This window comes from Marmota monax, unplaced genomic scaffold, assembly GCF_021218885.2.
Source record: "Marmota monax isolate L192 unplaced genomic scaffold, Marmota_monax_Labrador192_F-V1.1 WCK01_AAM20220418_F8-fsc01467, whole genome shotgun sequence".
Lineage (NCBI taxonomy): Eukaryota > Metazoa > Chordata > Mammalia > Rodentia > Sciuridae > Marmota > Marmota monax.
Genome location: NW_026693525.1, coordinates 29,364 through 56,980, shown reverse-complemented (window position 1 = coordinate 56,980; position 27,617 = coordinate 29,364). Strand labels below are relative to the sequence as shown.

At 40.4% G+C, this 27,617-nt stretch overlaps 1 protein-coding gene, 1 non-coding gene and 1 pseudogene across 2 annotated transcripts in view; 1 reads left to right on the top strand and 2 right to left on the bottom strand.

Annotated features, from left to right (window-relative positions):
- Positions 1-484: 484 nt before the first annotated feature.
- On the top strand, positions 485-557 carry Trnav-cac (transfer RNA valine (anticodon CAC)). The gene has a single exon. It is a non-coding gene; the product is annotated as a tRNA-Val (tRNA).
- Positions 558-1,147: 590 nt separating this feature from the next.
- The window catches only part of LOC124102278 (zinc finger ZZ-type and EF-hand domain-containing protein 1-like), a gene marked incomplete at its 5' end in the record, with an annotated part of 55,529 nt that continues 29,059 nt past the window's right edge, over positions 1,148-27,617 (bottom strand). Inside the window, 11 exon segments of the mRNA XM_046458510.1 lie at positions 1,148-1,521; positions 11,044-11,176; positions 11,778-11,952; positions 12,575-12,852; positions 15,520-15,659; positions 16,825-16,975; positions 19,309-19,478; positions 20,685-20,947; positions 22,210-22,375; positions 24,199-24,337; positions 26,175-26,304. Of these exon segments, the coding sequence (XP_046314466.1) occupies positions 1,274-1,521; positions 11,044-11,176; positions 11,778-11,952; positions 12,575-12,852; positions 15,520-15,659; positions 16,825-16,975; positions 19,309-19,478; positions 20,685-20,947; positions 22,210-22,375; positions 24,199-24,337; positions 26,175-26,304 (1,993 nt within the window).
- LOC124102279 (cofilin-2-like) lies at positions 1,528-6,045 on the bottom strand (annotated as a pseudogene).

Genomic DNA, 27,617 nt, shown 5'->3' with positions numbered 1-27,617 from the left:
CTCAGAACTTCTGCCAAAGTCCTCTGCTTCTATAAAGATTAATAAAGAATTCTCTGGCCTCATCCTCCAAAGCCCCAGAGGTTGTTATTTCACCTCTGTGACAATCATTCCTCTTCCTCTGTAAGGTCTGGAGCTTGCTACTCTTCCTGCTCTGTTTTCCAAGGCTGACTTCTAACCGATTACCTCAAATTTTATCTCTTCAGAAGGCTTTTTCTGCCCAAGGCAGTCTTCTTTGCAGGCTCCTTATAGCCTCTGGATGGTTAAAGTGGAAGATCTGTGAGTGCAGGGACCTTTTTCATTCACTACTACATACTTAGTTCTGTTTGGCAATTAAGCTCAACAAATATTTAATAAGTGAAGGATTCAAAGATTTCTTCCCCAAAGGAGTTTATTTTCCTGTTCCTACTACAATGTAAACAAAGAAATCAATCAGACATTGTGATAAATGTCATGAATAAAAAAAAAAACAACAAAACACAGGGGCTGGGGTTGTGGCTCAGTGGTAGAGCACTCGCTTCACATGTGCGAGGCCCTGGGTTCGATCCTCAGCACCCCATTAAAAATAAATCAATAAAAAATAAAGGTATTGTGTCCAACTACAACTAAAAATAAATATAAAAAACAAACAAACAAACAAACAAAAAAAACCCCAAAACAAAACAACAACAATAAAACCAAAACACAAAAACCAAAAAAAACCTGACAACTACAAACCCTTAAATTAAGGCTGGCCCAGGGCGGTAAGTCCAGTCTCCTGTGGTTTCTGAGTCCCTTCTGTGACCTTGCCACCAGTTCTACCACTGAATACTCTTCAGAGTCAAGGGACTACAAACTCCAAGTGAGCTGAAATGCATCCTTGAAAGATCCTCTTCTCCACCAGCACCCCCAGGGCAAGAAGACCACACTAGTCAATAGTTTACCAAATATCACCCAACTCATTAACTTGTCTACTTCCTTCTACCCCAATGACGAACCCTGTTGCTTAAAGATCCAATGGGATGCTAACACCCTTTATTTTTCCTCCCAGCTCCTACAATGAACCAGAGGAGCTGCCATTCGGAAGTCTTTTGTTCTCACTTGCCAAGGTCATGTCCTCATGAAGTCATAATACCCTAGCTCATGAAACAGTACAAAAAACATAGAAAAATCTATTGGGAAAATTTTATTTATCTTTGTGTAAGGCCCCAACCATTTCTAAAAATAATCAGGATCCTATGATTAACCATTCACTGAAATCAGATGGAATTTCTCCCTTGTTAATCTCCTGCAGATGTCAAATCACAGCCAGAATTATTATGAAATGGAAGAGGCTCACCATTACCTTTAGTGTTTTGTATAAACCTTTGAGGGCCAGGGATAGGATCCAAGTTGCTTCTACAGCCTCGGAACAATAGCTATCCATGCTGGTTTGCAGAAGGTGACTGGCGATAAAGGCAAAGTGCTGGGAATATTGGCTCAATTGGGCTTGAGAGTCACTGCATTCTTGTCCTCCTCCCTTCTGGACCAGCTGGTAGTCTTTCACTGGAGAGAGAGAGAGCGGACAGGAAGAAAAAGGCAGAAAAAGTATAGTTAATGCTTCCTGTAGCCAAATCTCTTCTAGAGTATATGCCTTATTAAAAGAAGAAATGCAGAAACAATCTCCTGGGCTCAATTGTAGTCACTATATTTAAGGCCAGCTTGAAGGTGAGCACAAAAATGGTACTGGGTCACCCATCTACTGAGCAAATAAGAGGGATAATTCACAATGCCAAGTGGGTCATCTTCAAAAAACAGTATGTGAGATTGTCACTTCCAAACAAGGTGGATGGAGTAAGATAATTGATTCACTCTTCCACTTAGGCAGCTAGAACAATGAGGAAAACATATGAAACAATGTTTTTCAAACATTGGGCAATAGGTAGTGCAGGATTAAGATCCCTGAGAAAAAGGATGTAAACTAGATTAGCTCCTCAGTGCACCAGAAATCTGGAGACAATTTCAAGGCTGCAGGGCAGGAAGCAGATGTCCCAGAAGAGTGGAGAAATCTCAAGGAACTGAGGAGATGGAGACTGAAGTTTAGGGAAGTCAAGGCAGCTAGAATTTATGGGGCAGAATATTAAAAAATATATATATAAAGAGAGAGAGAGAGGTGGGTAGGAGAAAGCTTTAGAGATTCAAGAGGGTTCCTCATAAGTCTTAGGCTAATATTGACCTGCATATATGTGAAAGGAAACTATCTAGGGCAAGAGAAATAAATACCAAAAAGCAGTAAGCATAACAATTTCTGAAGTTCAAACAAAGCTGGAACTATTCTGTCTTTTCACCACATAGAGTGAAGATGTCCTGGGAGAAGATAGAAAAAAACATTTGAAGGAAGGGAGGGGGTATGCTGAGGAGTGACACAGACCAAATTATATTGTTACATTTTATGCATGAATATGTAACAGATCCCATCATATGTGCAACTATATGCACTAAGAAAAAACTGTGGAGGAAAAAAAAGAATGACAGAAGACTTCATGCCAAAATTCTATGCTTGTTAGAAGACAATGAGCAACTCCTCTTTAAAGTATTCAAAGAAAACTCTCAGATGAGAAATTTTTACCCAGAAAAAATCTTTCAAAGATAAGGTAAAAATGAACATCTCTAGACAAACTAAGAGATTCTGTAGCAGCAAATCTCCACTTTAAGAAACGCTATGTGAAATTTCTCAGGCCAAAGAAAAATGATACTACATGAAAAATGGAATCTATATAAAGGAATGAAGAACACTAGAAATACTAAATATGTAACTAAACATAAGATATAATTTATATACATTTTTTGGTACCAGGGATTGAACCCAGGGGTACTTAACCATTGAACTACATCCCAGTCCCTTTTTAAAATTTTGAGACAGAGTCTTGATAAATTGCTTAGGGCCTCACTAAGTTGCTGAGGCTGGCTTTGGACTTTCGATCTTCCTGAACTACTAGGATTACAGGCATGCACCACTGCATCCACCTATTTTTTAAGTTTCTAATGTTTTTAAAGGAAAAAAATGTGACATTTATATCATGTAGAATAAAATGTGTGGCAACAATAACACAAAGAATGAGTGCAAGAAATGGAAATAAATGTTATAATATTTTTACTTTATTGGGAAATGGTATAATATTTGAAGGTAGACTATGGATGAGTTAAAATTGTACAATATAAACCTTAGAACAATCGCAACCACTAAAAATAAAAGAGAAAGAAAGAAAGAAGTAGGGCTAGAGATAGGGCTGTAGCTCAAGGGTAGGGTGCTTATGTAGTATGCACCGAAAAAAGAAAAATTGAAAAGAATATAAAGAAACAGAGTTAAAAAGCCAGTAGTGAAGATAAAATGGAATCATTAAAGAAGAATAAAGCAAGTAGGGGGTGATGGCCCATGCCTGTAATCTCAGTCTCTCGGGAGGATGAGGCAGGAGGATCACAAGTTCAAGACGAGCTTCAGGAACTTAGCAAAGCCCTAAGCAACTTAACAAGGCTGTGTCTCAAAAAATAAAAAGGGTTGGAGATGTAGCTCAGTGGTAATGTGCCCCTGGGTTCAATACCCAGTACCAAAAAATAAAAAATAAAAACTCCAAAAGGCGGCAGAAGGAAAAAAGGGAACCAAGAATAGATGAGACAAATAGAAAATAAGTAAGAAGATAGTAGATTTAAACTCAACCAACCCGATAACTTCATTAAATGTAAAATTTAAACAATTCAATTGAAAGATAGGGATCAGCCAGATGTGGTGGCACACACCTGTAAACCCAACTACTACAGAGGATGAAGTGGGAAGACTGCAAATTCGAGGCCAGCTTCAGCAACTAATTGAGACCCTGTTTCAAAAAATAAACAAATAGGGCTGGAGATGTAGCTAAGTAGTAAAGCATATTTGGGTTTAATTCCTTGGACTGGGGGGGGCGGGATAGGTGGAGAGACAGAGAGGGGGAGAGAGGGAGAGAAAGGCAGGCATTATCAGATTGGATTAAAAAAGAAGACCCCTTCACAATGCACTATCTATAAGAAATTCATATTATTTATTTATTTATTTTTGGGGGGCGTAGATTCTACATAAAAGTAACCATATTAAAGAGTCTGGCAATCACTGGCAGGCTGCTTAAACAAATCTCTCTTTCACTCATTGTGTTGCAAGGGCCTAGTGGAAAGGGAAAAAAACAAAAAACAAGAAACACCAAATGCTGACATTCTCCAACAGACTGAGCTGGAGAAATGAAGACCCCTTAAGATCCAGATGGCACTTGATAGTCATTTGATAAATGGCCTTCCTTCAAGTGAAACTATTATATTGCCTCCCAATTTCTCTTCACGTGTTGACTGGTCCTTAATATCATCCAAGTAATTTACCTGCCACTTGTGTTTAATACCTGTACATTTCTTTTAATGGCATCTTTAGAGCTACCATAAGTAATCCTATTTTTTAAGTGTGCACTTTTAGGAACCCAGAATATAAATACTAGATCTTCTTTTTTAGAATCATTTTGTACGTGGCATCATACAAAGCACATTGGTAGTCATTCAGAGGTAACTTCACAAAAGATGTGCAGGGGTCCTCCACAGTATTACCAATGTCACTCACCAAGATCTGCTTTCCTTCTCTACAATTATTTTTCATTTGTCATTGTTTGAACAGAAGAGAACTGCTTTCTTTTTTTGATCTTCCCTTATGTATTAGATTTCCTTAATTTCTATCATGAAAAACTTTGATAACTTCATCATTCTCTGTAACTTCAGATGCCATTGTGCCTGTGGCTGTGACTGTGGCAGTGGCTCCACTTCTATGGCTCTGGGAGGAGAAGAAGGAGAGGCAGGCAGAGGGCTAAAAGAGTGTGGGGCATGCCAAGAGCTGTAGCCCCAAGGAGGCAGTGGGCCTGGTGGACCAAGAGATTGATTTTAAATGTCAAATCATGCATGTTTAAAGTAAAAGGACATGTCATGCAAGTGCTATTTTTTTTTTTTCAAAAAAGCAGGATACCTTATACAAATATTAATGTAGATTTCGGAACAAGAACTATTATTGCCAGGAGCAGTAGCCCACGCCTGTGATCTCAGTGGCTCAGGAGGCTGAGGCAGGAGGATCGTGAGTTCAAAACCAGCCTCAGCAAAAGTGAGGCACTAAGCAACTCAGTGAGATCTTGTCTCTAAATAAAATATAAAATAGGGCTGGGGATGGGCTGAGTGGTCACATGCCCCTGAGATCAATCTCTGTACCAAACAAACAAACAACAACAAAAAAACTATCATCAAGGATAAAAAGGAACACCTCATAATGAAACGAGAATGAACAATACTTTCAACAGTCTTTTTCAGTAATTGTTAGAAAAAGTAGAAGATCAGAAAGGGTATGGAAGACTTTCATAACACTGTTAATTGACTTGATCTAAATAACATCTGTGAGACACTCCACCAACAACAAAGTACACTCATGTACTTTGTTTTTGTGAAGGCTCATGAAGCCTTCACAAAAAAGTCAAATTTTAAACCCAAAACTAAGCTGCAATAGTCTCAGTATGCTCTCTGACTATAAAGGAATTAAACTTGAAATCAATAACAGAAAGAACTTTAAAATAATCCACAGAGCAAATAATAAATTACAAAATAGAAAATATTCTGACCTTAATGAAAATGACAGTATAACATATCAAAAATTGTGAGATATGGTTAAAACCACAAATAGAGAGAAATTCATAGCAGTAAGATGCTAGGGCAAAGAAGAAAGTTCTTTAATCAGTGATGATTTCCAATTTAAGAAGTCAGAAAAAGCAAAAAAAGATATTAAGCCCACAACAAGCATAAACAGAGAAATGAATAATGATCAGAGCAGAAATTAATAAAACAGAAAACAAGAGGGCCAGGCTCAGTGGTGCATGCCTGTAATCCCAGTGACTTGGGAGGCTGAGGCAGGAAGAACATGTGCTCAAAGCCAGCTTCAGCAACTTAGCAAGGCTCTAAGAAACTCAGTGAGATCCTGTCTCAAAATAAAAAGTAAAAAGGACTGGGGATGTGGTTCAGTTATTAAGTGCTCCTGGCAAAGAGAGGGAGGGAGGGAGGGAAGGAAGAAAGGTGTTGAGAGCCACAGCCGAAGGGGCCCCAGCAAACTTCCAGCTGCCAGCAAACTTCCAGCTGCTGGCTGATGATTGGCTCACAGCGGCCCCAGCAACATCTAGCTGATTGGCTCCTCGGCCCCAGCAACATCTAGCTGATTGGCTCCTCTGCGGTGATGCTCATTGGACTGTTTCCCTGCCCTTTCAGACCACGGAGCTGCTCACTGGGGGACTTTTTTGGCTCCGCCCACGTGACCCAGCCAATCGGCCTCAAGAGCAGGAGGATTGTGGGAGGTGGAGAGAAGCTTGTGTGGGAGAGAGAGGCTTGGGGAAAGCCGGTGGTGGCAGTTGAGGCTCTGAGGGTTTTTCTGATTTCCAAGTAATTTTTATTGTCTCAGTGGCCCTTTCTGAAAATCCAACCCATGTCTGTCTGTTCCTTGATCTATTTGTATTGGTGCTGCTATACCTTGTTCTTGTTTTTCTAATCTTTTTCCTTTCCTAAAACCTTGTCTAGTCATAATAGTGGGTGCATTTTGGTTGATGTTATTTGTTAATGTCAAACCTAATTGATCTAGGACATCTCGTCCCCATAAATTTACGGGAAGATGATCCAATACATATGGCTGTATAGTTCCTTCACATCCTTCAGGATCCTTCCAATCTAATACCATTGCACTTCTATGGGGATTAGTCGCCACTCCTAGGCCTCGAAGCGTTTGAGTGGCTTCTTGTAATGGCCAATGTTTTGGCCATTCTTGACGAGAGATGATGCTAAGGTCTGCACCTGTATCCAGTAGCCCATTAAATTCATGTCCTTGAATATTTAGTTTTAGCATGGGGCGAGAATCTAAATTTAAAGAAAGCATAGCCCAATCTACACCTGTGGAGCCTAATCCCTTGGAACCTCTTTCTACAGTACGACTGGAAAATTTATCATGTAGGCTGGGTATTATTAGTAACTGTGCTATTCTATCTCCTGGTGAAATTACTGATATACCCTTTGGAGAACTGGCTATAATTTTTATTTCACCTTCATAATCGGGATCAATTACCCCAGGACTTATCATAAGTCCTTTTAGAGTAGAAGAGCTGCGTCCCAATAATAAGCCTACTGTTCCTTTGGGAAGAGGTCCTTTCACCCCTGTGGGAATGATTTGAACTCCCATCTCTGGAGTTAGTACTGCTCTGGCGGAGGCGCAGATGTCCAACCCTGCGCTCCCTCTGGTTTGTCTGATGAGGGATCTGATGGACAATGTGTCCTGGGCACTACCCTGATGGGGTTGCTGGGTTCCTCCAGTGCTCCGTATATTTGTGGTTTTGGGCCCCGGAGCATTGGGCCCCCCTGTCCGTTTTTTGGCAATGGAGCCCGATGCCTTTCTCCACGATATTGTGGATAAACACCTGGTCCTTGTTCGTTTTTTGATAATGGAGTACCCTCTATGGTGGTTTGAGAACGGCATTCATTAGCCCAATGTCTCCCTCTACGGCATCGTGGGCAAATACCTGGTATTCTACTCCTTTGATACCTAGTTTTGTTAAACCCTCCTCCAATGGGGCAATTCCTTTTAAAATGTCCTGTTTGTTCACAATTGTAGCATGTTCTTGGCCTGGCATCTAAAGCCTGTTTTACTGCAGCTGCCACAATTTGCCCTTGTTCATTAATGTCTCTGGCATCTAAAGCCTGTTTTACTGCAGCTGCCACGACTTGCTCTTGTTCATTAATGTCTCTACATAATTTAATATATGTGTTTAAATCTTCATGTTTCCATGGTCTAATGATATCTCTGCACCAACGATTCGCTTGCTCATAAGCCAGGTGTTTTAGTAATGGCATTGCTTGTTCTGTATTCCCAAAAACTCTGGTAGCTGTTTGAATAAGCCTATCTACAAATTCAGCATAAGGTTCATTAGCTCCTTGTATTACCTTAGATAATTGACCTTGTAAACCTCCATGTCCTTGTAAAGTCTTCCATGCCTTAATTGCATCTGCAGCAATTTGTGCGTATACGCCAGGATCATATGCAATTTGTTGCTGCTGATCCTCATAAGGTCCCTTTCCTAACAACATGTCTAGATTTCTCTGAGGATAACCAGCTGCTGCATTTCGCCTAGCCGTCTCCTTGCAAAATTCCTCATTGGCAACCTTCCATAACAGGTATTGTCCTCCATTTAGCACAGCTTTACACATATTAGCCCAATCTGCTGGCGTCATGTTCAAGTTGTTAATGGATTCGACCAAGCTTACAGTGAAGGGTGCTTGAGGACCATAGGTTGTTACAGCCTCTTTTAGCTGCTTCACTGTTTTGAAATTTAAAACTTGGTAAAATCGCTGCCCTCCTGCCTCAAATACAGGGCATGTTAATATTTGAGATCTTGTCTCAGGATCCCAACTATCAACTGTGGGGGTTGGGGGCCTCCCAGCATATGGAGGTGGCGCTGTTGGTTGGACACTTTCGCCCTCTGGTGATAGAAAGGTGTTAGTAGCAGTCTCCTGTAGAGGTGGTGCTGTTGGTTGGACACTTACACCCTCTGGTGATAGAAAGGTGTTAGTAGCAGTCTCCTGTTGTACCTTTCCCCCTGATGGCTTTTTCTGTTTTACACTTTCTTTCTCTGTCTGACTAACTTGAGAGACCTTCTCTTTTACTTGAATCATTATGTCTTCTCCTTCCTCTACCATTGTCTGAACTGAAGGCTTTGGACTAAGCAAACAAGATATGAACGTCCACAATGGCAATGTGCCAACTGGCAGAGTCCCTGGGCTTTTCTTTTCTATTCTTTTTAAATCTTCACCATGATGGTTCCATTGTGATATATTTAACAACTCCTCCTTAAAAAGCCATGGGCTACATTTTTGTATTGTATCAACGTATACCCTGACTGCTCTTGATTTTACTGGGATGCCTCCTTCCTCTAACAATTTACTTAACACTCTTTCAGTTTGTTTTTTACTAATTTCTGATCCCGTATTTCTACTATAATACAACCCAACAAGATGACGCCAAACAAAACCGAGACAGAATGAAATAAAAAGGGAACAACAAAAAGTCATTATAGCCTTTCTATCCTCCTGACATGGGCATCCGTCCTTTCTCCCTATCTGTTCCTCAGACGTAAATAGTTTTTCCTCAGATGTGAGCGGTTTTTCTTCCGTCTCACTCATCTCCAGGGACAGGCAACTTAAAACAAAAGTGAAACAAAATAACAAAAGAAGAATCTTAAAATGGCTACCCATCCTCTCGCCCTGCCCTCAGGGGCGAGCAATTTCACTTACCCTCAGTCGCTCCCCGTGCGAGCCACCAAATGCCGCAGTCTGGCTGGGCACAATCAGGAGCCACTTGTCAAAAGAAACTAACTTTATTTTTAGAACCACACACGACAAACAAAATAGTCTCTCAGGAAAAACCCTCAGAGCCTCAACTGCCACCACCAGCTTTCCCCAAGCCTCTCTCTCCCACACAAGCTTCTCTCCACCTCCCACAATCCTCCTGCTCTTGAGGCCGATTGGCTGGGTCACGTGGGCGGAGCCAAAAAAGTCCCCCAGTGAGCAGCTCCGTGGTCTGAAAGGGCAGGGAAACAGTCCAATGAGCATCACCGCAGAGGAGCCAATCAGCTAGATGTTGCTGGGGCCGAGGAGCCAATCAGCTAGATGTTGCTGGGGCCGCTGTGAGCCAATCATCAGCCAGCAGCTGGAAGTTTGCTGGCAGCTGGAAGTTTGCTGGGGCCCCTTCGGCTGTGGCTCTCAACAGAAAGGAAAAAAAGAAGGAAAGAAGGGAGGAAGGAAGGAAAAAAAGAGGAAAAAAAAATCCTTTGAAAAAAAAATCAAATAATAAATGTCTGTCTAGGAAAAGATACAAATTACCAATTCAGGAATGAGAGAAGGTTTATTCCCTAGATAAATGGAGAGATATATATCATGCTTATGAATCAAAAAAACTCAGAGTTTGAAGTCAATTTTCCCAAAGCAGATCTATAGATTCTATGCAATGCCAGTCAATTACCAGCAATTTCTTTAATACAAAATGACAAGCTGATTCTAAAATTTATGTAGAAAGGCAAAAATCTAGAAGAGCCAAAGAAATTTTCCAAAAGAAGAAAAAGTTAAAGAATCAGATTTCAAGTCTTAGTAGAATAAAATAGTCAAGAGAGTGTTGTACTGATGTAAAAGACAGACATAGAGAAAAATGAAACATAATAGAATCTTATATGAATAGATATATGCATATAAGCCAATTAATTTCTAACAAAGGTACCAAGATAACTCAATAGAGAAAGGACAGTTTGCTCAACAAATGGTTGGGGAACTACTGAACATTCATTCATATGCGAAAAAAACCCTCAGATTGTGCTGGGAATGTAGCTCAGTGGTAGAGTGCTTACCTAGGATGTGTAAGGAACTGGGTTCAATCCTCAGCACCACATAAAAATAAATAAATAAATAAAATAAAGGTCCATCAACAACTACAACTAAAAAATATTCTAACAACACTGGCACTGCTTAGTGCTAAAGCTGAGGAGAAAGCTGATTACTTCAGAAGGTGAACGGAGAACATAATGGTTAGATACTCCATACTGTTTGGGGTTTGAAAATTAAGTCAAAAGAACTTAAGTTGTAATATTTTAAGTAAAACAAAATGAAAAGTCATACTGATACCAACATAATCTTCAGTGTGCAGTCACCTGGCTTTATGTTAAAATTACCCATAAGAAAACAAATGATACCTGCAAATGGTAAAATGAAATGTTCAAAACCTAAATATTTGTCCAATTGAAAAAATAGAGCTATATTCACAAAATTATAGCATGGAAAAGGGCCTTCAAAATTATGTTCTATCACATTATTTCAGAGATCAAGAAAAAGTAGCTTGGGAACTTGCTTTCTAAAGAAGTCATATGCAGGGGAAAGAACCATAATATCTTCATTGATTTTAGGGCATGCAAGGATTAGACAATTTATTCCATTCTTAGAAAAAGTAAATATGTTGAAAACCTGTTTTCCTTTTCCGAGTTTTGACATCCACAATCACAGCCCTGTTCTTCTCAGTAAAGTGCTTCAAGATGATCACATTATGGGGCTCATTGGCATTATCCATATAAACACAGCGGGTCCCCACACAAAGAACCTAAAACATGAGAGAGAGACAGAAAAGGCAACTCAACAGCACACTGAGACAGGAAAGAGTATTCACGGACAAATTCGGGCCTTTTTCTTGTGCCTCAGACTTCAACAAGCACTTAAGGATAGGGCTCTTTTCATCTCTAAGTCCAAAGGATGTCGCACACACCTAGCACAGAATTGATTTGCCCCTGCAGACATGCCATATTTTTATAGCCCTCTTTGTCTCAGTCAGTTGAGAGACATGAAGATTAGAAATGAGATCAAGATAAATGCCAGAGGGAAAGACAATTTTTGACGTTCTTTGTAATTTAATACATTACAGTTATTCATTACTCAAAGCCAATTACCAGTTAGTAAAATGAATCGAATGGGTAAACTTAAAAATGCAAGCTGAAAGTGTGAGGCCCTGGGTTCAATCCCTGGCACCACCAGAAAACACACACACACACACACACACACACACACACACAAAGAAAAAAAGCAAGTTGAACAAACCACCCCACCCCACAATCTTGAAAAAATATACCAGTATGTATATATGTCACAAAGTCTTTGATAAGCATGATGAGGACTGGAGGGGGTGAGCAGACCTTTGATTGCTGTACCTGAGGGAAGCCAACCAGCACCAGCAGGGTGAAGATATTGGTGTGCTTCAGCTGGAAAGGCAGCTGCTTGATGCAGTGGTCTGTGAAGGTGGCAATGACGTCTCGCCACAGAGGGGCACTGTTGAGTGACCGCAGGATCTCGGCCATGGAGCATGCCCAGTCTAGGCCCACCCGGCTGGAAGGCAAGAGCTCCATTAGGTGGCAGAGCACAAGGCTCCAAACTCAACTGGTTACAGCTCACTATACTCCAAGGCAGACCCAGAGGCAAAGGGCTACTCATTAATTAGTTTTAAAACTACAGAATGATGCTGGTTGGTAGCCTACAAGCATGGTTTCAAAAATCTCTATAAAAAGTCACCTGTGCATATGCACACATGCACACTCACATTTACACACAGAAAAATGGCTCAGGAGTAAATACACTAAAATAGCTGATGTATTAATATGGTGCAAATTAGGCTGACTTTTTTTCTTCATTTCTGTTTTCCAAATTTGGTATTGTGGTTATGTTCCTTTCATAGGAAATAGATTTTTAACCCCAAGACCTACATTTAATGCTCTCAGGGAAAAATACACCAGAATATGAATCATCAGAGTGTTAAATCAGCAGGCAGTGCTGAGGCTCAGCCGTTTAATGTGGAATGACAGCATTTCCATTAAACCAATTCTATGGCCAAAGGAAATTCTCAGACAACAGCACTGTAGCACCTAAAATGTATCACCAGTCAGTCCTCTGACCTAAATGGACACCACAGTGAGTGGTGTGGGGGTGGCGGGTGAGTGAGAACCAAGGTTACCTGTCTAGACATACAGCTCCCAGGCTAAAGAGTAGGTGGGTGGTCTTCCAGCCATCTGGCACAATGGCACTGTCCCCTGCAGCAAACAGGTTGTGTTTGGCTGAGAGAACCTTGATCACTGCGGCATCTACCTCTGCTGGTAAAAGACGGACGATTAACTGGCCAAGAAGACCCAGGGTGAGGTGGTAGGTTTCATTCAGGTGGCCTGCATTGGAGATGACAACCTGAAACATGAGTGGGAGGACATGCTCCAGGTCTATCAGGGGAACTGTGGGACCCTGCCAAGAGAGGGGAGAGCTCTTCAGTAGAGGATCCACGCAACCAGACCAGCTAAACTCTTCATCCCCTTTGAGTATTATTTACAACTGGCCTAGTGCCAAAAGAATTATGCAGTGGCTTTCATAAATGGCACGTGTATGATCAATTGCAAAATAAATATTCTTGAGTATCATCTTATGGTCCTACTTTCCAATTCCTTTACCCTAAAAAGTAAACTTAAATGTTTGGATGTTTTCCCCTCCTGATATGTCCATTGTAAAATAATTAAATAACTCAGAAATACACAAAAATTAATGCTTTCCATAATCTGCCCCTTCACCAATGTCCAGGAGATAACAGCTATTAACGGATTAATGAATAGCCTTTCAACCTTTTTCTAAGTACATTAACATGTAACACATGTAAAACAAATTAGCAATTTTAAAGTTATTTTTCTTTCTTTAAATACTGCCCATTAACTTACTTTGTTTCCAATTCTTCATTATAAATACCATTTAGATAAAGAGCCTGTGGTTTACAATGATAATTACAGGGATTGGAATGAATTTATGATTCATTCTCTCTCTCGCTAGGTTTATATACCAAGAGGGAGCACGGTGTGAGTTGTTATCTACAGTGTGATTCAAGAGGGCACTATGTGTATAATATGAAAACAAAGCACCGAAGAACAACAACAAAAAATGTTCTCAGAAATAAAAAATGATTCTCAAGAAGGCATGCCCTTGAAGGGGCAGCCTGTGGGGTTACTGGTGTCCAAGAATGAAGAAGGCATCTAGATAAGGACTGGGCTGGTGTGGGCTGCAGTCAGAGCCCAAGCATGGGGCAAAGAGTTTCCATATCAGGAACAGCAGAGTACAAATGGGTTGAGGAAGGCATTCCCAGGAATCACGCTCAAGAGTCAAGAGTTGAGCTCTGAATGGGGGCATCAGTGTGGCAGTGCAGCCTGAAGTGAGTGTCTGAGCACATGTGGAGGGGTGAGGGCGTCCATGTGGGGAGTTTAGCCTGGCATGCATTTTCATGAAGCCTAAGGAGAATGTTGTGCTGAGTAACAGCCTGCTGTGGGTGAGGGTGGCCTCAATGCAAGGGGGTACCCTGACATCAGGATAGCCCCAGGCACGGAAAGGAAGTATTCACCAGTAGAGGCACAGGGCAGAGTGTCAAGAGTCTAGAGGGAGACAAGGACACCTCTGAAAGAAGAAGAATGGCAGCTGGGAGGTTGATCAAATAAGTAATCATATAAATGATAATGGGATCTCGGATCTCACTGTTAAAGACAGGAGTTATAAAGACAAAAAAGGAAAAAACTAGAATGAACCTGTGGTTTATGATGATAATTGCAGGGATCAGTATGAATTTATGACTCATTCTTTATCCCTGTACATTTATATACCAAAAGGAACACATGGCTTTTCATGTCAGACACATGCCCCTGTGAACTGTGACTGATTCGTTAATCATTTTCAACTCTCAAGCAAAAATTATTGCTAAGTCTGAGCATCTCCCAGCAAACACTAAAAAAGGCCCTTGGATCAAAAGATCTGAGGACCAAATCTTTGGTACTGGGGACACCTCCTTTCCCCAAAACTCTGCAGACTTGAGAAATTCTGTTTCATCAATGTTCTGTCCAATTCCTCTCTGTTCAACCCCCCTCCCACCAAAAAAAGGAGACTCTTATAAAGATGTCAGTAATTCCTAAATTAATATGTAAATTCAATGAAAGTGCTAGCTGAATCCTTGGTAAAAAATTATTCTGAAGTTCAAAAAGAACTTCATTATGGGGCTGGGGCTGTAGCTTAGTGGCAGAATGCTTGCCTAGCACATGGAGGCACTGGGTTCGATCCTTAGCACTGCATAAAAAAATAAACAAATAAAATAAATGCATGCTGTCCATCTACAACTACAATTTTTTTTTTAAAAAGAAAAATATGCAGAGTCCAGAAAATTATAAAAAATAATGAAGACATATCTGAACTGTCTAGACTCTTTGAAGACTTTGGGATTAAGTTATCAAAACAAACAACAAACAAAAAGGAGAGAAAAATCGATTAAAAGAGACTAATAAGTATGCCATGTAAATGCAATGCAATTCTTCAGTGGATTCTGATTTTTTAAAAAAATTGCTTGAAGGAATATTTTAGAAAAATCTGTATATAGCCTCTATATAAGATAAAACTACTCTATCAATGTTAAAATTTTAAAATATGATGATGACACTGTAGTTATATAGAAGATTGTCTTTTTAGGAGACACATGCTGAAGTGTCAGTGATCATTTCAAGTTATTTTCAAAACTTGGAAAAAAATATAAGCAATATGTAAATATGCAGAGATAAATTCACAACTAGTAAATCTATATAGATTTTCATTCATTCTTTCAAATTTTTCTTAGCTTAAAATTTTTCAAAATAAAATAATAGAAAAATGATTATAATAAAGCCAGTAAACTGTAATATATACTACACACACACACACACGTATAAACATACATACATACAAAATGTAGTGGGGACTCAATGAAGAAAATAATTTTAATTGAAAATTCCTCCCTCAGGGGTACACAGATGACTATTATTAACAGTCTGCTTCAGCATCTAGTATAACAACATTTTTTTTTTTTTCTGAGTATGACATTACCCCCTTTACAAAGAAATGCTGCCTGTCTCTTACCGACTTTAGGGGAGGTAACATGGCTGCTAGTAATCCCAAAATCCTCTTCTGGGAACACTCAGCGAACACCTGCTCAGGGTTGGGAGTAACTGCCTTTTCCTCTATTGGCTCCTGAGGTGACACTTCTGAATTTTCAGCATCTGTGTTGTAAAATGCCAACTTTCAGATTTTGCCACATTCTATACATGCCAAGTAAATCACTGTGCTATCCTGTTCCAGAGTAATGCTGGAACTTTAAAAAACTATTGCTGAGCACATTTTTAAGATGTCCTCTTCTCAAGGAAGCCTGCCTGCTCCCTATGGAATGGGCAGTTACCCTCTCACACCTCCCCATTCTTCTGACTCTGCTCTTAAATTAGATGCTAACATTTTATCATTTAACATTTCATATTTATTGTCTGCCCTACTGATTTTTATCTCTTTCAGTATTGTACCCGGGCACCTAGAAATGTCTCTGGAGCATGGTAGGTAGTTGACAATACTTGCTGCCTATGAACCAGCATGCTGGTCCTCAGGGGAATCCAACTCCAGAGGACTTTGATGGCCTGGATGGATGTGGAGTGTCAGCCCCTTCTGAGAGCTGGTTCCATATATGAGGCAGAATGCCAGGTGCTCAGTCCCACCTCCACACAGAGGGCTGAAGGAACAGATCTTCCACCAGGGGCTGCAGTAAGAAGGAGGCTGAGGCTTGCTTCTGATCTCTTCAGCCACAGCATCATGCATGAATTCTCTAACAACCTGGCTCTCGCCTTGCCATTGCATTCCTTAGGCAGGCTGAGAAGCCTGGAATCCCTAGGCAAGCAGCTAAAGCCTTTGCAGAGGAACCCCACTGAAGAGGTCTCATTTTATCTTGTATCCCATATCTACACACCTGCCAAGAGGGACTTCTCCTCTATATTGTTCCGGGATTTTCCTACTTCAGGGTCTTTGCTCATGGTGTACTTTCTGCCCTGAATGTTGATCCCTACCACAGATCCTCATATATCAAGGTCCCTTATGACACTTACCTACACCTCTGTCTTAAGTTCTCCTAGGCTATGAGCTTCAGCAGGGAAGTGGGGGTGGAATGGGGAGGTGGGAGGGAGGGAGGCTCTGTGTGTCTCTCTGAGTCAGTCTCTGTTCTCCCCAGGGTCTAGCATAGTGCTTGGCACATGGGAGACACTCAATAAATACAGGAAATAAATAAGGTGGGAAAGCAGTCAAAGTGAATGAAAGGTGACTTCAAAAATTGTGTAAAACCAACAAGCTCAGGCTAGAGTACATTTGAAGATGAAAGAGATAAGGTACTGGCCAGATATTCTTTACCTGGAAGTCCTGGAGGTATGTGAGCATCTGCAGGTACATTTGGAGTGTGGGTCTGGCCTGAATGATCCTTCATGAACAAGATACCTGCATTTGCCTTACTTCTCTGCTTGTAATCCAAAGGTCTGATTTCCTTGTCTGCAGCTCTCCTTCCCTAAAAACATGATGGTGTGTGTATAAGAACTAAGGTTTTTAATAACAAAAATTTATCCTATTTATAGTACAATTTTATCATTAGTTTTAATAAATTAAAAAACTTCTGAATTCATTATTAAAAATGCCACTCATTTTTTAAATACATCTATGATTCATTAAGATAGTAATCATTGTGTCACATTCCTCCAAACATCTTCCAAATGCCCCTGTTAGACCTTGTAGTCACATAAGCAATGGCTCTATTCCAGATCTTTAATACATTCTGTTTAGCCAGGTATGGAAAGTTCTTCCCTTGGGAAAAAGAAAAAGTTATCCATTTCCTTCTAGTATACCATGGTGACTATGTTTGATGTATGCGATGTATGTTCTTTTTCAATAGAAAAGCAAATTTTTATCATTAGGAAAAAAGTTTAGATTTCATATTATTATGAAAATATGACTATACCAAATCTAAAGCCTAGAAGCATGATACTGTTTCCATTCCACTGATGTAGACATTTTATTGATATAGAAATTGGTATTTGGAATGGTGGGGGGATGTAGCTCAGTACCACAGGGCAGTGGTGTTGGGGGGAGAGTTACTTCTGGGCATGTTGATGCACCTTTATAATTTCAGCAATTTGAGAGGTTCAGGCAGGAGGATAGCAAGTTTAAGGCCAGCCTCAGTAACTTAGCAAGACCCTAAGCAACTTAGTGAGACCCTGTCTCAAAAATTTTTTTTAAAAAAGGGCTGGGGATGCATTTTAGTGGAAAAGTGCCCCTGGGTTGAATCCCCAGTACAAAACAAAACAAAAATTTAGAAATTAGCATTCTTAGGCTGTGGGACAGAGTTGTGGGCTATGTATCTATCAGTTTTCTATAAAATCTACTTTGTGTTAATACGGTAGGTGTTGATAAATCTATTGCATATACCACTTGGTCAGGGCTGGGAATATAGCTCATTTGGTAGAATGCTTGCCTTGCATGCACAAGGGCCTGGGTTTGATACCCAGCATTAAAAAAAAAAAAAAAAAAAATCACAACAGATATAATTTGAACAAACAAACCAGACACCATTTCTAAACCACATACTTGCACCCTCTTTAACACATTCTGGTATTAGTTGTTCTCTATTTTAACAAATGAACAAGCATACCTCTGTTGCCCTTTTGAGAATCTCATCTGGCAATGAGACTTGTTAAGGGGGCTCTTGCTGAAGCTGGGAAACTTCTGGGATTAGGAATCTGAGGGTGAGCTGCCCAACATGCAAGATGACAGCCCTCAGTCTGCATTTTCTGAGCAGGGGTCAGAAAATGAATGCGTGTGCATCAGGACCTTAGGGTCTTTCCCCCATTGTCACGCAGACTTATATGAGGTATCTAAGTGATGTGGGAAGACTTCAGTGTGTGGTAGAGGCAGCTCAGCTCTTAGTTTGGGAAATCCAAATTTGATTGCCTCTCTGCAGCCAAAAGTGAAGTGTCATGTAACACCAAACATACAGGGGAAGGTATGTCCTCTCCCAGTGGGAGCTAACTTATGCTTCCCCCTTTCTGGATACTGTTAGCTGACATCAGTCCTAACCTCCTGAGAATGGATACAGACCATTTTAAGAGACAACTGTGACTCTGAGAGGTACTTGCCTTACTGAAAGATCTCAATGTGCTCCCTGTACCACGTGCCACTGTGTGAAGACAATGTAATTCCAAAGTTCTGGTGAATGATTTTAATGTTTATCTTAAACATAATCTTTGTCTTAAAGGTCCTTACCTTAAATATTAAATAAAAATTATTTTATATTCATCAGACAGTCCTTTTAAGTGTCACTATCACAGGTAATACCTGGACCCAGAAAGGCTTTTCTGTCTATGCAACTACATATAAACTTATGGTGTCTACTTGCTAAATAGTAAGATTTTGGTATCAACTATTTGTTGATTGAACATAAAAATACCTACACATATACAATGCTTACCAAGGACTAAGAACTTCTTTAGTTGCATATCTTGTTCAGTCATTAGGAAAACCACCAGGAGGCAGATAATAGGAATAGTTAACAATGACATGGAACTTACCATGCACACGTTCTAATCACTTACATATTATTTCAAAGTGTATAAGATAACTCCTCACAACAACCATATGTCATAGGTATTGCTATTATCATCCCCATTTTACAAATGAGAAAATGGAGGCAGAGATTGTAGTAATATGACCAAGATCTGACAGAGCAGGGATGTGAACCCAGCAGCCCGATCTAGCGAGGATCTGTACTTTTAACATTTTAGCTCTGCTTCATCATGTGAATGGCTCTCAGAGCTCAACTATGACTCTGCATAGAGAAGTGCTATTTACATTGCAGTGCACAAAAGAGCCTGCCTCTGCCGGCTCCTCAGCAGGCTGGACCACTTTCTTCTCTAGCTGTTCCTCTGATGTGCGGGTAGGTACGCTAAGTGGGAGGGATTGGTTTTCTGGCGTAGAGTCACCATCTGGCAATATACCAAGAAGAGCGAGAGCTTTAAGACCTATAAGGGAAGAAAGAGAATAGTTAAAAGTTTATAACAAAGATTATTTCATGCAAAAGACTCAAATCACTTATCACTGCATAGAAACAGATGGCTGAGGTCTACACAAACCAAAATCAGGAGAACTTAATAAAAACATCCCTGGCTATCTACATCTATTTAGTTCCTGACTTCAGAAGGTGAAAGTCTGGACATTTTATTATCAAGAAAACACAGAAGATACAACAGGATTGTCTGTTTCAAAAATTAAAAATATTATACTTTCATAGATGTGCCACTAACTAGATTTCTAAATTCCAATTGGCAGATAAAAACTTGCTCTGATGTAGGCTTGGGTTACAGCTCAGTGGTGGAGTGCTTGCCTCACATGTGTGAGGCACTGGGATTGATACTTAGCACCACATAAAAATAAATAAAATAAAGGTACTGTGTTCGTACTGTGTTCATCTACAACTGAAAAAAAAAAAAAAACTTGTTCTGATGCACTGATATTACCCATTGCTATCTAATGTAGGTCTGATTCTCTAAAATAACCAGAATGGGGAGTTCATTATCAGAGAGAAATGTGAATTTCTCAGAAGTTAAACATTTTTCTTTTTTCTTTTTCTTTTTGGTGGGCATACCAAGGATTGAACTTAGGGGCATTCAACCACTGAGTCACATCCCCAGCCCTATTTTGTATTTATTTAGAGACAGGGTCTCACTGAGTTACTTAGTGCCTCACCTGTTGCTGAGGCTGGCTTTGAACTTGCAATCCTCCTGTCTCAGTCTCCCAAGCTGCTGAGATTACAGGCGTGCGCCACCGTGCCCAGCTAAATATTTACTTTATTCCTAACATCCTTGGTGAAGTCAGATCAACTATTTTACTTATAAATATCTCTCATCTAGAATAGTTACATGGAAATAGATTTGTACTTCATGTTAAAAATAATCTAGACTTCCTCATGAAATTTAGTAGATCAAAATACTAAATAATCCAATTACAGTTTAATAATTAGAGTTTTAATTATTAATACTTTCTTATATCTTCATGTAAATATTTTAGAGAAACTAAATGCCACTTGAATGCTATCATTTCTCTCAACTGAATCTGTGGACTTGAGTACCACACCAGGTGAGCCCCTCGTGTGGAATACTGGACTCTTCTACCTCTGGGTCGAGCAGTCTGAGGGTTGGTCCTGGTTTCTGGGCATGATGAATAGTCACCTTTCCCCTGGTGAGCCTTCATCAGACAGTCGCCGACAAGCTGCATGCACTGGCTCCGCAGGATGATGGCATTGCTGTGGGCCTGGGGGTCCAGTCTCTCCCCATCTACAACCTCTGTGCTGGCCAGGTGTGCACTATAGAGAGCCAGGGCGGCAAAGAGCAGCCAGGAGTAGTTGTGGATGTAAGGCTGGATGAGCCTCTGCCGGTCACTGATCCGAATGGTCACCATGGGGTGGGCTGTGATGCTGTGGGTAGGCAAATGGCTGCAAAGGCAAGATATATGTAAGGCCTATAGAGTTTATGAAGCTCCAAAGAGAGGCCCAGGGCATGTGTTTAGTTGCTTCTGGGATTAGTCACCTCTAGGCTGTAGTTATTCAAAGGTTAAAGACAAGAAAAATGAACAAACACAAACATAGAACATAACATTACATTACAGAATTTTGTAATTTTTTGGGTGGGATATCAGGGATTAAACCCAGTGGCACTTAAGCACTGAGCCACATCCCTAGCCCATTTTTTTTTTTTTTTTTTTTAGAGAGAGAAATTTTTTTTTAATATTTATTTTCGGCGGACACAACATCTTTGTTTGTATGTGGTGCTGAGGATTGAACCCAGGCAACCCGCATGCCAGGCGAGCGCACTACTGCTTGAGCCACATCCCCAGCCCCCTATTTTTTTTTTTTTTTGAGACAGGATTTTAGTAAATTGCAAAGGGCCTCTCTAAAATTGCTTCAAACCATGATCTTCCTGCCTCAGCTTCCTGAGCTGCTGGGATTACAGGCATGTGCCACCATACCTGGCTCAGGATTTCATAATCTTTAGAGAACTGCCTGTGGAAAACAGGCTAAGAAGTCCCTTTTGTGAATTTTGCAAGGCATGGTGTTTTGGTAATGTGAGAAAACACTTATAATCTTTAGACAAAGTACATGGGAAAGAAGTTATTTAAGGTCTCAAATTTGCTTCAAGATGTTTTTATAAAGAAAAAAAAAGAAATAAACTAAACACATATAACAAAATCTTCCTAATTGCTGAATCTGGGCAATGGGTATAGGAAAACTCACTGCACTATTTTAGGGTATGTTTGAAATTTTCTGTAATAAAAACCTTATTTAGCCTGGTGTGGTGGCACACTCCTGTAATCCCAGTAACTTGGGAGGCTGAGGCAGAGGATCATAAGTTCAAGGCCAGCTTCAGCAACTTGATGAGGCCCTCAGCAACCTGGCGGGGCCCTAAGCAATTTTCTAAGACTCTGTCTCAAACTGAAAAATAAAAAGGGTTGAGGATGTAGCTCATTGGTTCAGTGCCCCTGGAATTCAATCCCTAGTACCACAAAATAAAAGGAGGGCTGTGGGGTATAGTTCCATGGTAGAGCACTTGCCTAGCATGTGTGAGGCCCTGGGTTTGATCCCTAGTACCACTGAAAAAAAAAAAAAAAAAAGAAAAAGAAAACAATAAGAAGCCCTCTCTTTAAGTGAAGAAATAAATAAAGAAAAGGTTACATGGCTCTAAGTCACCTGAGACCTACCCATAGGAATATTTCTTTGCGGCATAGCATCCATAGCAAAGATCAAAGTCATCACACACATTGCAATTCATTCTCCGGCCTATAATCAAACCCTGGCAGTTGTCACAGGTAAATTCCATGTTGACCATTTCATGGTCATCTCCATGGCCCTCAGGCTTCACTCCACCTGGAGAAAAACAGGAGTATTAGGTGGATAGGGCACAGGGCTCCCAGAAGTTCTAACAAACCAATCTCAGTACTAGAATTGCTCCCAATTTACTGTTCAGGAAGGTAGGAGCTGCAGGCATCCTTTGGAGACCAGGACACTCTGCCCCAGTGGCTCTGAGCATGTGAATGACAATACCAGTACAGAATTGCTCAGCAATGTTGACCCTGCTTCTCCAGTGCCACAGTCTGATTAAATAAATTACCAATTCCCATCATGAATGTTGTTTGGCAGAATCAAATCTATGCCAATTTGTGAGCTGTCTCCCATGACTCTCCTCTGACAAATATGAAGAATCTGTAGGTATGTTCCTCAGCAAACACTAAGGAATGATCAAGTATTTGCTCTTACTTTTTCATTCAAGAACCACAGATGTAAACAGACTTCATAACCTCAGATCTAGAGAGTAGAGATTTAGATGATAGACGTGGAAAGTACTGGCTAGTCAGGTGTGGTGGTGCACGTCTGCAATCTCAGCTACCTGGGAGGCCTCAGCCTCTGAGGCAGAGGATAACAAGTTCCAGGCCAGCCTAAACAACTTAGCAAAACCCTGTGCCAAAAACCAAACACATTTTTAAAAGGGCTAGGGATATAGTTCAGCGGTAGAGTGCCCTAGGGTTCAATCCCCAGAACTTCAAAAACAGGGAGATTGGTTGCTCTGCTCTCTTCCTATTCCAAGTCCAGCAGGACTCTAAGTCCTGATGTAGATTCTGCTTAATACTCCTCATATTTGACCACTTCTGTTCTCGCTGCCACCAACCAGGTTCAGGCTCTAATACTCTTATAACCACTGACTTCTAAAGGATACTCTCACACAGACAGAACTGTTTTCTCTATATATCTCTGATCATGTTAATATTATGCTTAGTAAACCTTCCCTATTATCTGTAAACTATTCAAATTTCTTAGCCTGGTATCTTGGGGTCCCACCTGTCCTAATCTATCACTTGGTTGGACAGACACTCAAGTGTGTCCATCTAAACTCACTGCAGGCATTCACTCCTCTCCTCCTGGGCTTATTCTATCCTTGATGGTGACCCCATCTTTAGAATTTTCTTTGACTCATCTAGTTCTTTTCTTCAAAGACCAAGTCTCATTCTACTTCTTCCACAAGCCTTTCCTACAGCAACACCATGGCTACTTCTTAACTTTTCCAGAAGAAATCTATACTACTCAATGATAACTCAGCATATACACCCTTGTATTGGAATAGACATCTGTGGATACAGTCAGTCTCCTGGCTAGATTATAAATGTTTCCAGAACAGGAGCTGTATCTAACCATGTATACACAGAGCAGTCCAATGTTCACTTCTGTTGATATGCTTTGCCTCACTCAGTACCTATGAGTTAAAGATTTTTTGAAGGTTTTCTTTGTGTGTGTGATTTGCTATTTGTAAATACTGCATGATTCAGAAGCAAAAACTATTTCCTGAGGTCTGGGGATGTAGCTCAGTGGTAGAGCACTTGCCTAGCATCGATGTGCCCTGAATTCAATCCCTAGTACCACAAAGAAAAAAAAAAATTCCTGGAAACCCAACTAAACATATATCCATTGGTCCTGAGTATTTATTAAGTGCCCACCCAGCACAGTGGGAGATGAAAGGCTGTCATATAAGAGCAGTGGACCTGATCACTGAGCAGGGGAGATAGAGCCAGAGTCAGAGGATACCAATGGGCAGTATATCTATTTAGTAAAAGGAGGGTTTTAAAAGACGGCCAGATCACAGAAAATAGGAATAATTATGACTGTTGAATATGACATACTTAGTCTTTGAAATTTACCTAGGAAGCAAGTTTTGCACAGATCCATGTCACTGCACTGTAGACACCGGTAGCGATGCCAGGGAGCAATCTCATCACACCCATCACAAGAGATGTCCACATTTAGCAGATCACAGTAGCGAGCAATAAACATGTGCATCTGTAAAGTGAAATAAACACAATTAACCATGAGACTTTCTAATGTGGCCACTATTCATTAACCAACTCATTCATTCAATAGGTACTCAAGATGACCCAGGCATTATACTAGGTGCTAGGATTTGAAGCTGAATAAACTAAGTGTCTAGTTGGGAAATCCTTTAAGCAAGCAGATGATGACCATCTGGGTGTGATATGTGCTTTCACATACAAATTTGGGAGGCTTACAGAACATAGAGAATGGCTATCAATGGGTATTAGGAGGGTCAAGGAAGGTTTTCCAAAGGAGATTAATTCCTCAGTTGAGACCTGAGGGAGAAAGAGGTACTAGCTGGGAGCGGGTAAATGTGGTTAGACATATCAGATAAAAGTAAAAGATATAGAAAGTTCTACAGGAAGCAAAAGACGGCAAGACAAGGGTTTATGAAATTGGCAATAACCCTTTATGTAGAATATAGAGAAGGCGGGGGAATAACCAGATGAAGTTGAAAAGGTTAAACCACAAGGAACTTGAATGCTAGCCTAAGGAGCTATTGACTGTTTTTAAGTAGGAGAGTAATGGAATTAGATTTGAATGTTCTGAAAGTTCCCCTGATCACTGAGTAAAACAAGGGATTGAAGAGGGCAAGACGAAAGCCAGGGAAAATGATGACAACAGAAGCTGTTCAAATGGACAGGTAACATGGCCTGGAACTGAGCAAGAAGTTGGGTAGGGGAAGGTGAGCAGACTTGAGAGGTATTCAAGAGGCAGAAGTGAGAAACCTTGGTGACTAACTTGATGTGGGGTTCAGTAAAAGGGAACGGCCAAGAATAGCATCCAAATATTTAGTTTGGGTTTTTGGCTGGATATTGGTAGTGTTCACAGACACAGGAAACACTGCAAAAGGTGCATTTTCTTTTAAGTGCTAAGAAACAAACTTTTGGCCAAATTATATTGTTATATTGTGTGCCTACACCAATATGTAACAACAAATCCCATCAATATGTACAACTACAATGCACCAACAACAAAAAAATGAGGAAATTAAAAAAAAAAAACTTTAGGGAGATAGTAAAGGCACTGTTTCATAAGCAAGCAGATTGTTTACTGGAAATATTTGGAGGCTATAGTACAGTTTATCTTTAGGGCCTAGAAATGAAGGAACTAAATATGTAAGTCACATATAGTAGTAGATATGTAGTAGCAGAGGAAATATGCCCATCATTTGAGAAATACAGAATGGCTCCAAATAAGGTATTAACATAAAAGAGAGAAAAAGTCACAAGGCTCAATTGTGGGCCCAGAGAAAAATTCCAAGCACCGCAGAAGTGCCACATGAGCAAAGTGGTCAGTACAAGTAGGCACTCAAGCATAAAATACGAATGACTCTGAGGCAGCAGAAGCCTGGCACCTGTGGTAGCAACAAAGTTAACACCTAATGTGGAGGTGGATGGATAGGCCACCTGAGCCAGGTGCCTTACTCATCTGCATCATGCAGTTCTGACTGCAGTATACAGATGGCTGCTTCCTCACTCATCAGACAACCCTCCCTGGTGCTTGCCTCCATGAAGAAAATGTGCTACCCAAGGCCACAAGAACCCAGGTCCTGTAACAATTCTATTTCTCACTGTAAATTAACGAATTGATACCTAACACAGTACATCAGCCTTGTAAGACACTCTTTTTTGAGTCTAGTTCTGTGGGAGGGGGCCACTGACAGTCACATCAGCATGCAGAGCCTCTCAGGTTAATACCAGATGTGAAGGTCCAGAATGCCCTCTCAGGAGAAATCCTGCCAGCAGGCCCAAAGCACACCCTCCTCTCCAAACTCCAGATCACTCTAATTGGGAGGTCTTACTTTCCTCTGCTTCTCTGGATCCTCCTGGGCTATTTTTTCATACCAGGCCTCAAACATGCCATCCTGACACTCATCCATCCACTCTGAGTTCTGCTTGGCATCAGCAAGCTCATCTTCTTCACTCCACTGGCTAAAAGGAGGGCAAAAAGAGAAAAAAAAGCATAAAAAAAACAAACAACAACAACAAAAAACCGAGATGGGGGGAGGGAGAGGAAGGGAGGAGAGAAGAAGAAGAGGGAGCATGCATCTCTGGATATCCAAGGAAAGCGCTAGTTAGCAGACTCCATGACTTATGGGTCTAATAGAGTGGGCAATTTTAAACATTTTAAGAGAAAAGTCAATTACTTTTAAAAACTGCAGGGTTTGTCTACTATTTGCTAGATATATGCTAATAAAAATGGAGAAGCCCCTTTCAGAGTAGATTACCCTGGGTGAGGTGAACCAATCATGTGCCAGGCTCTTGGGCCAAAACAGTGATTAAAAAAAAAAAAAAGTTCTATACGGACATGCTTAGAACATCCTAGTGGAATCAGCACAAAAAGGGAGTCAGGACATATGACTTCGGCTCCACCACTAGCTGCTACAAAGCCTTGATTCATTAGAGTAGGCCCTCTGTATCTGTGGGTTCTATAGCCCAGAGTTCCATGTCCCTAGATTCAACCATCATTGAATCAAAAATTAGAAAAAAAAAAAATTGTGTCTGTTCTGAATCAGTTTTTTCTTGTCATCATTCCCTAAACAATGTGTAACATCGTGTAACAATGTATAAATAGCTATAGCAATGTAATAGCTATTTAACTTAATAGCTATTTAGGTATCATTTATATTATATTGGATATTATAAGTAATTTAGAAATAATTCGAAGTATATGGGAGGATGTGGGTAGTTTATATTTTATATAAGGGACTTGGGTATCTGCAGATTTTGTTATTGGTGAGGGGTCCTGGAACCAATCTCTTAAGGATACTGAGGAAGACTGTATTTTGCCCTTGTCCTGTCTCCTCATTTTAAATAAAGGATTTCAGGTAGATAATCTCATGGGCAGGTTCCTTTTAGATTCAAAACTATAAATTTCCATCATTTCAGTTTTTTTTTTTTTTTTTTTTTTTTTAGAATTTTTTAATATTTATTTTTTCAGTTCTTGGCTGACACAACATCTTTGTTCTTTGTTTGTATGTGGTGCTGAGGATCGAACCCGGGCCGCACGCATGCCAGGCGAGCGCACTACCGCTTGAGCCACATCCCCAGCCCCTTCAGTTTGTTTTAGCAACAAGTATTTTAAACACAAAATGATTTGCTTGATAGCAAATGCAAAATGTTCCAACCAACAAATAAATATACATTCATTCACGTATCCCACCAAAATGATTTTAGGTCTATTCTTCATAGCTTTGGGCTAGTGCCAGGAAGGATTGGTGTGAGGGGTGTGACCTACCCCCAAA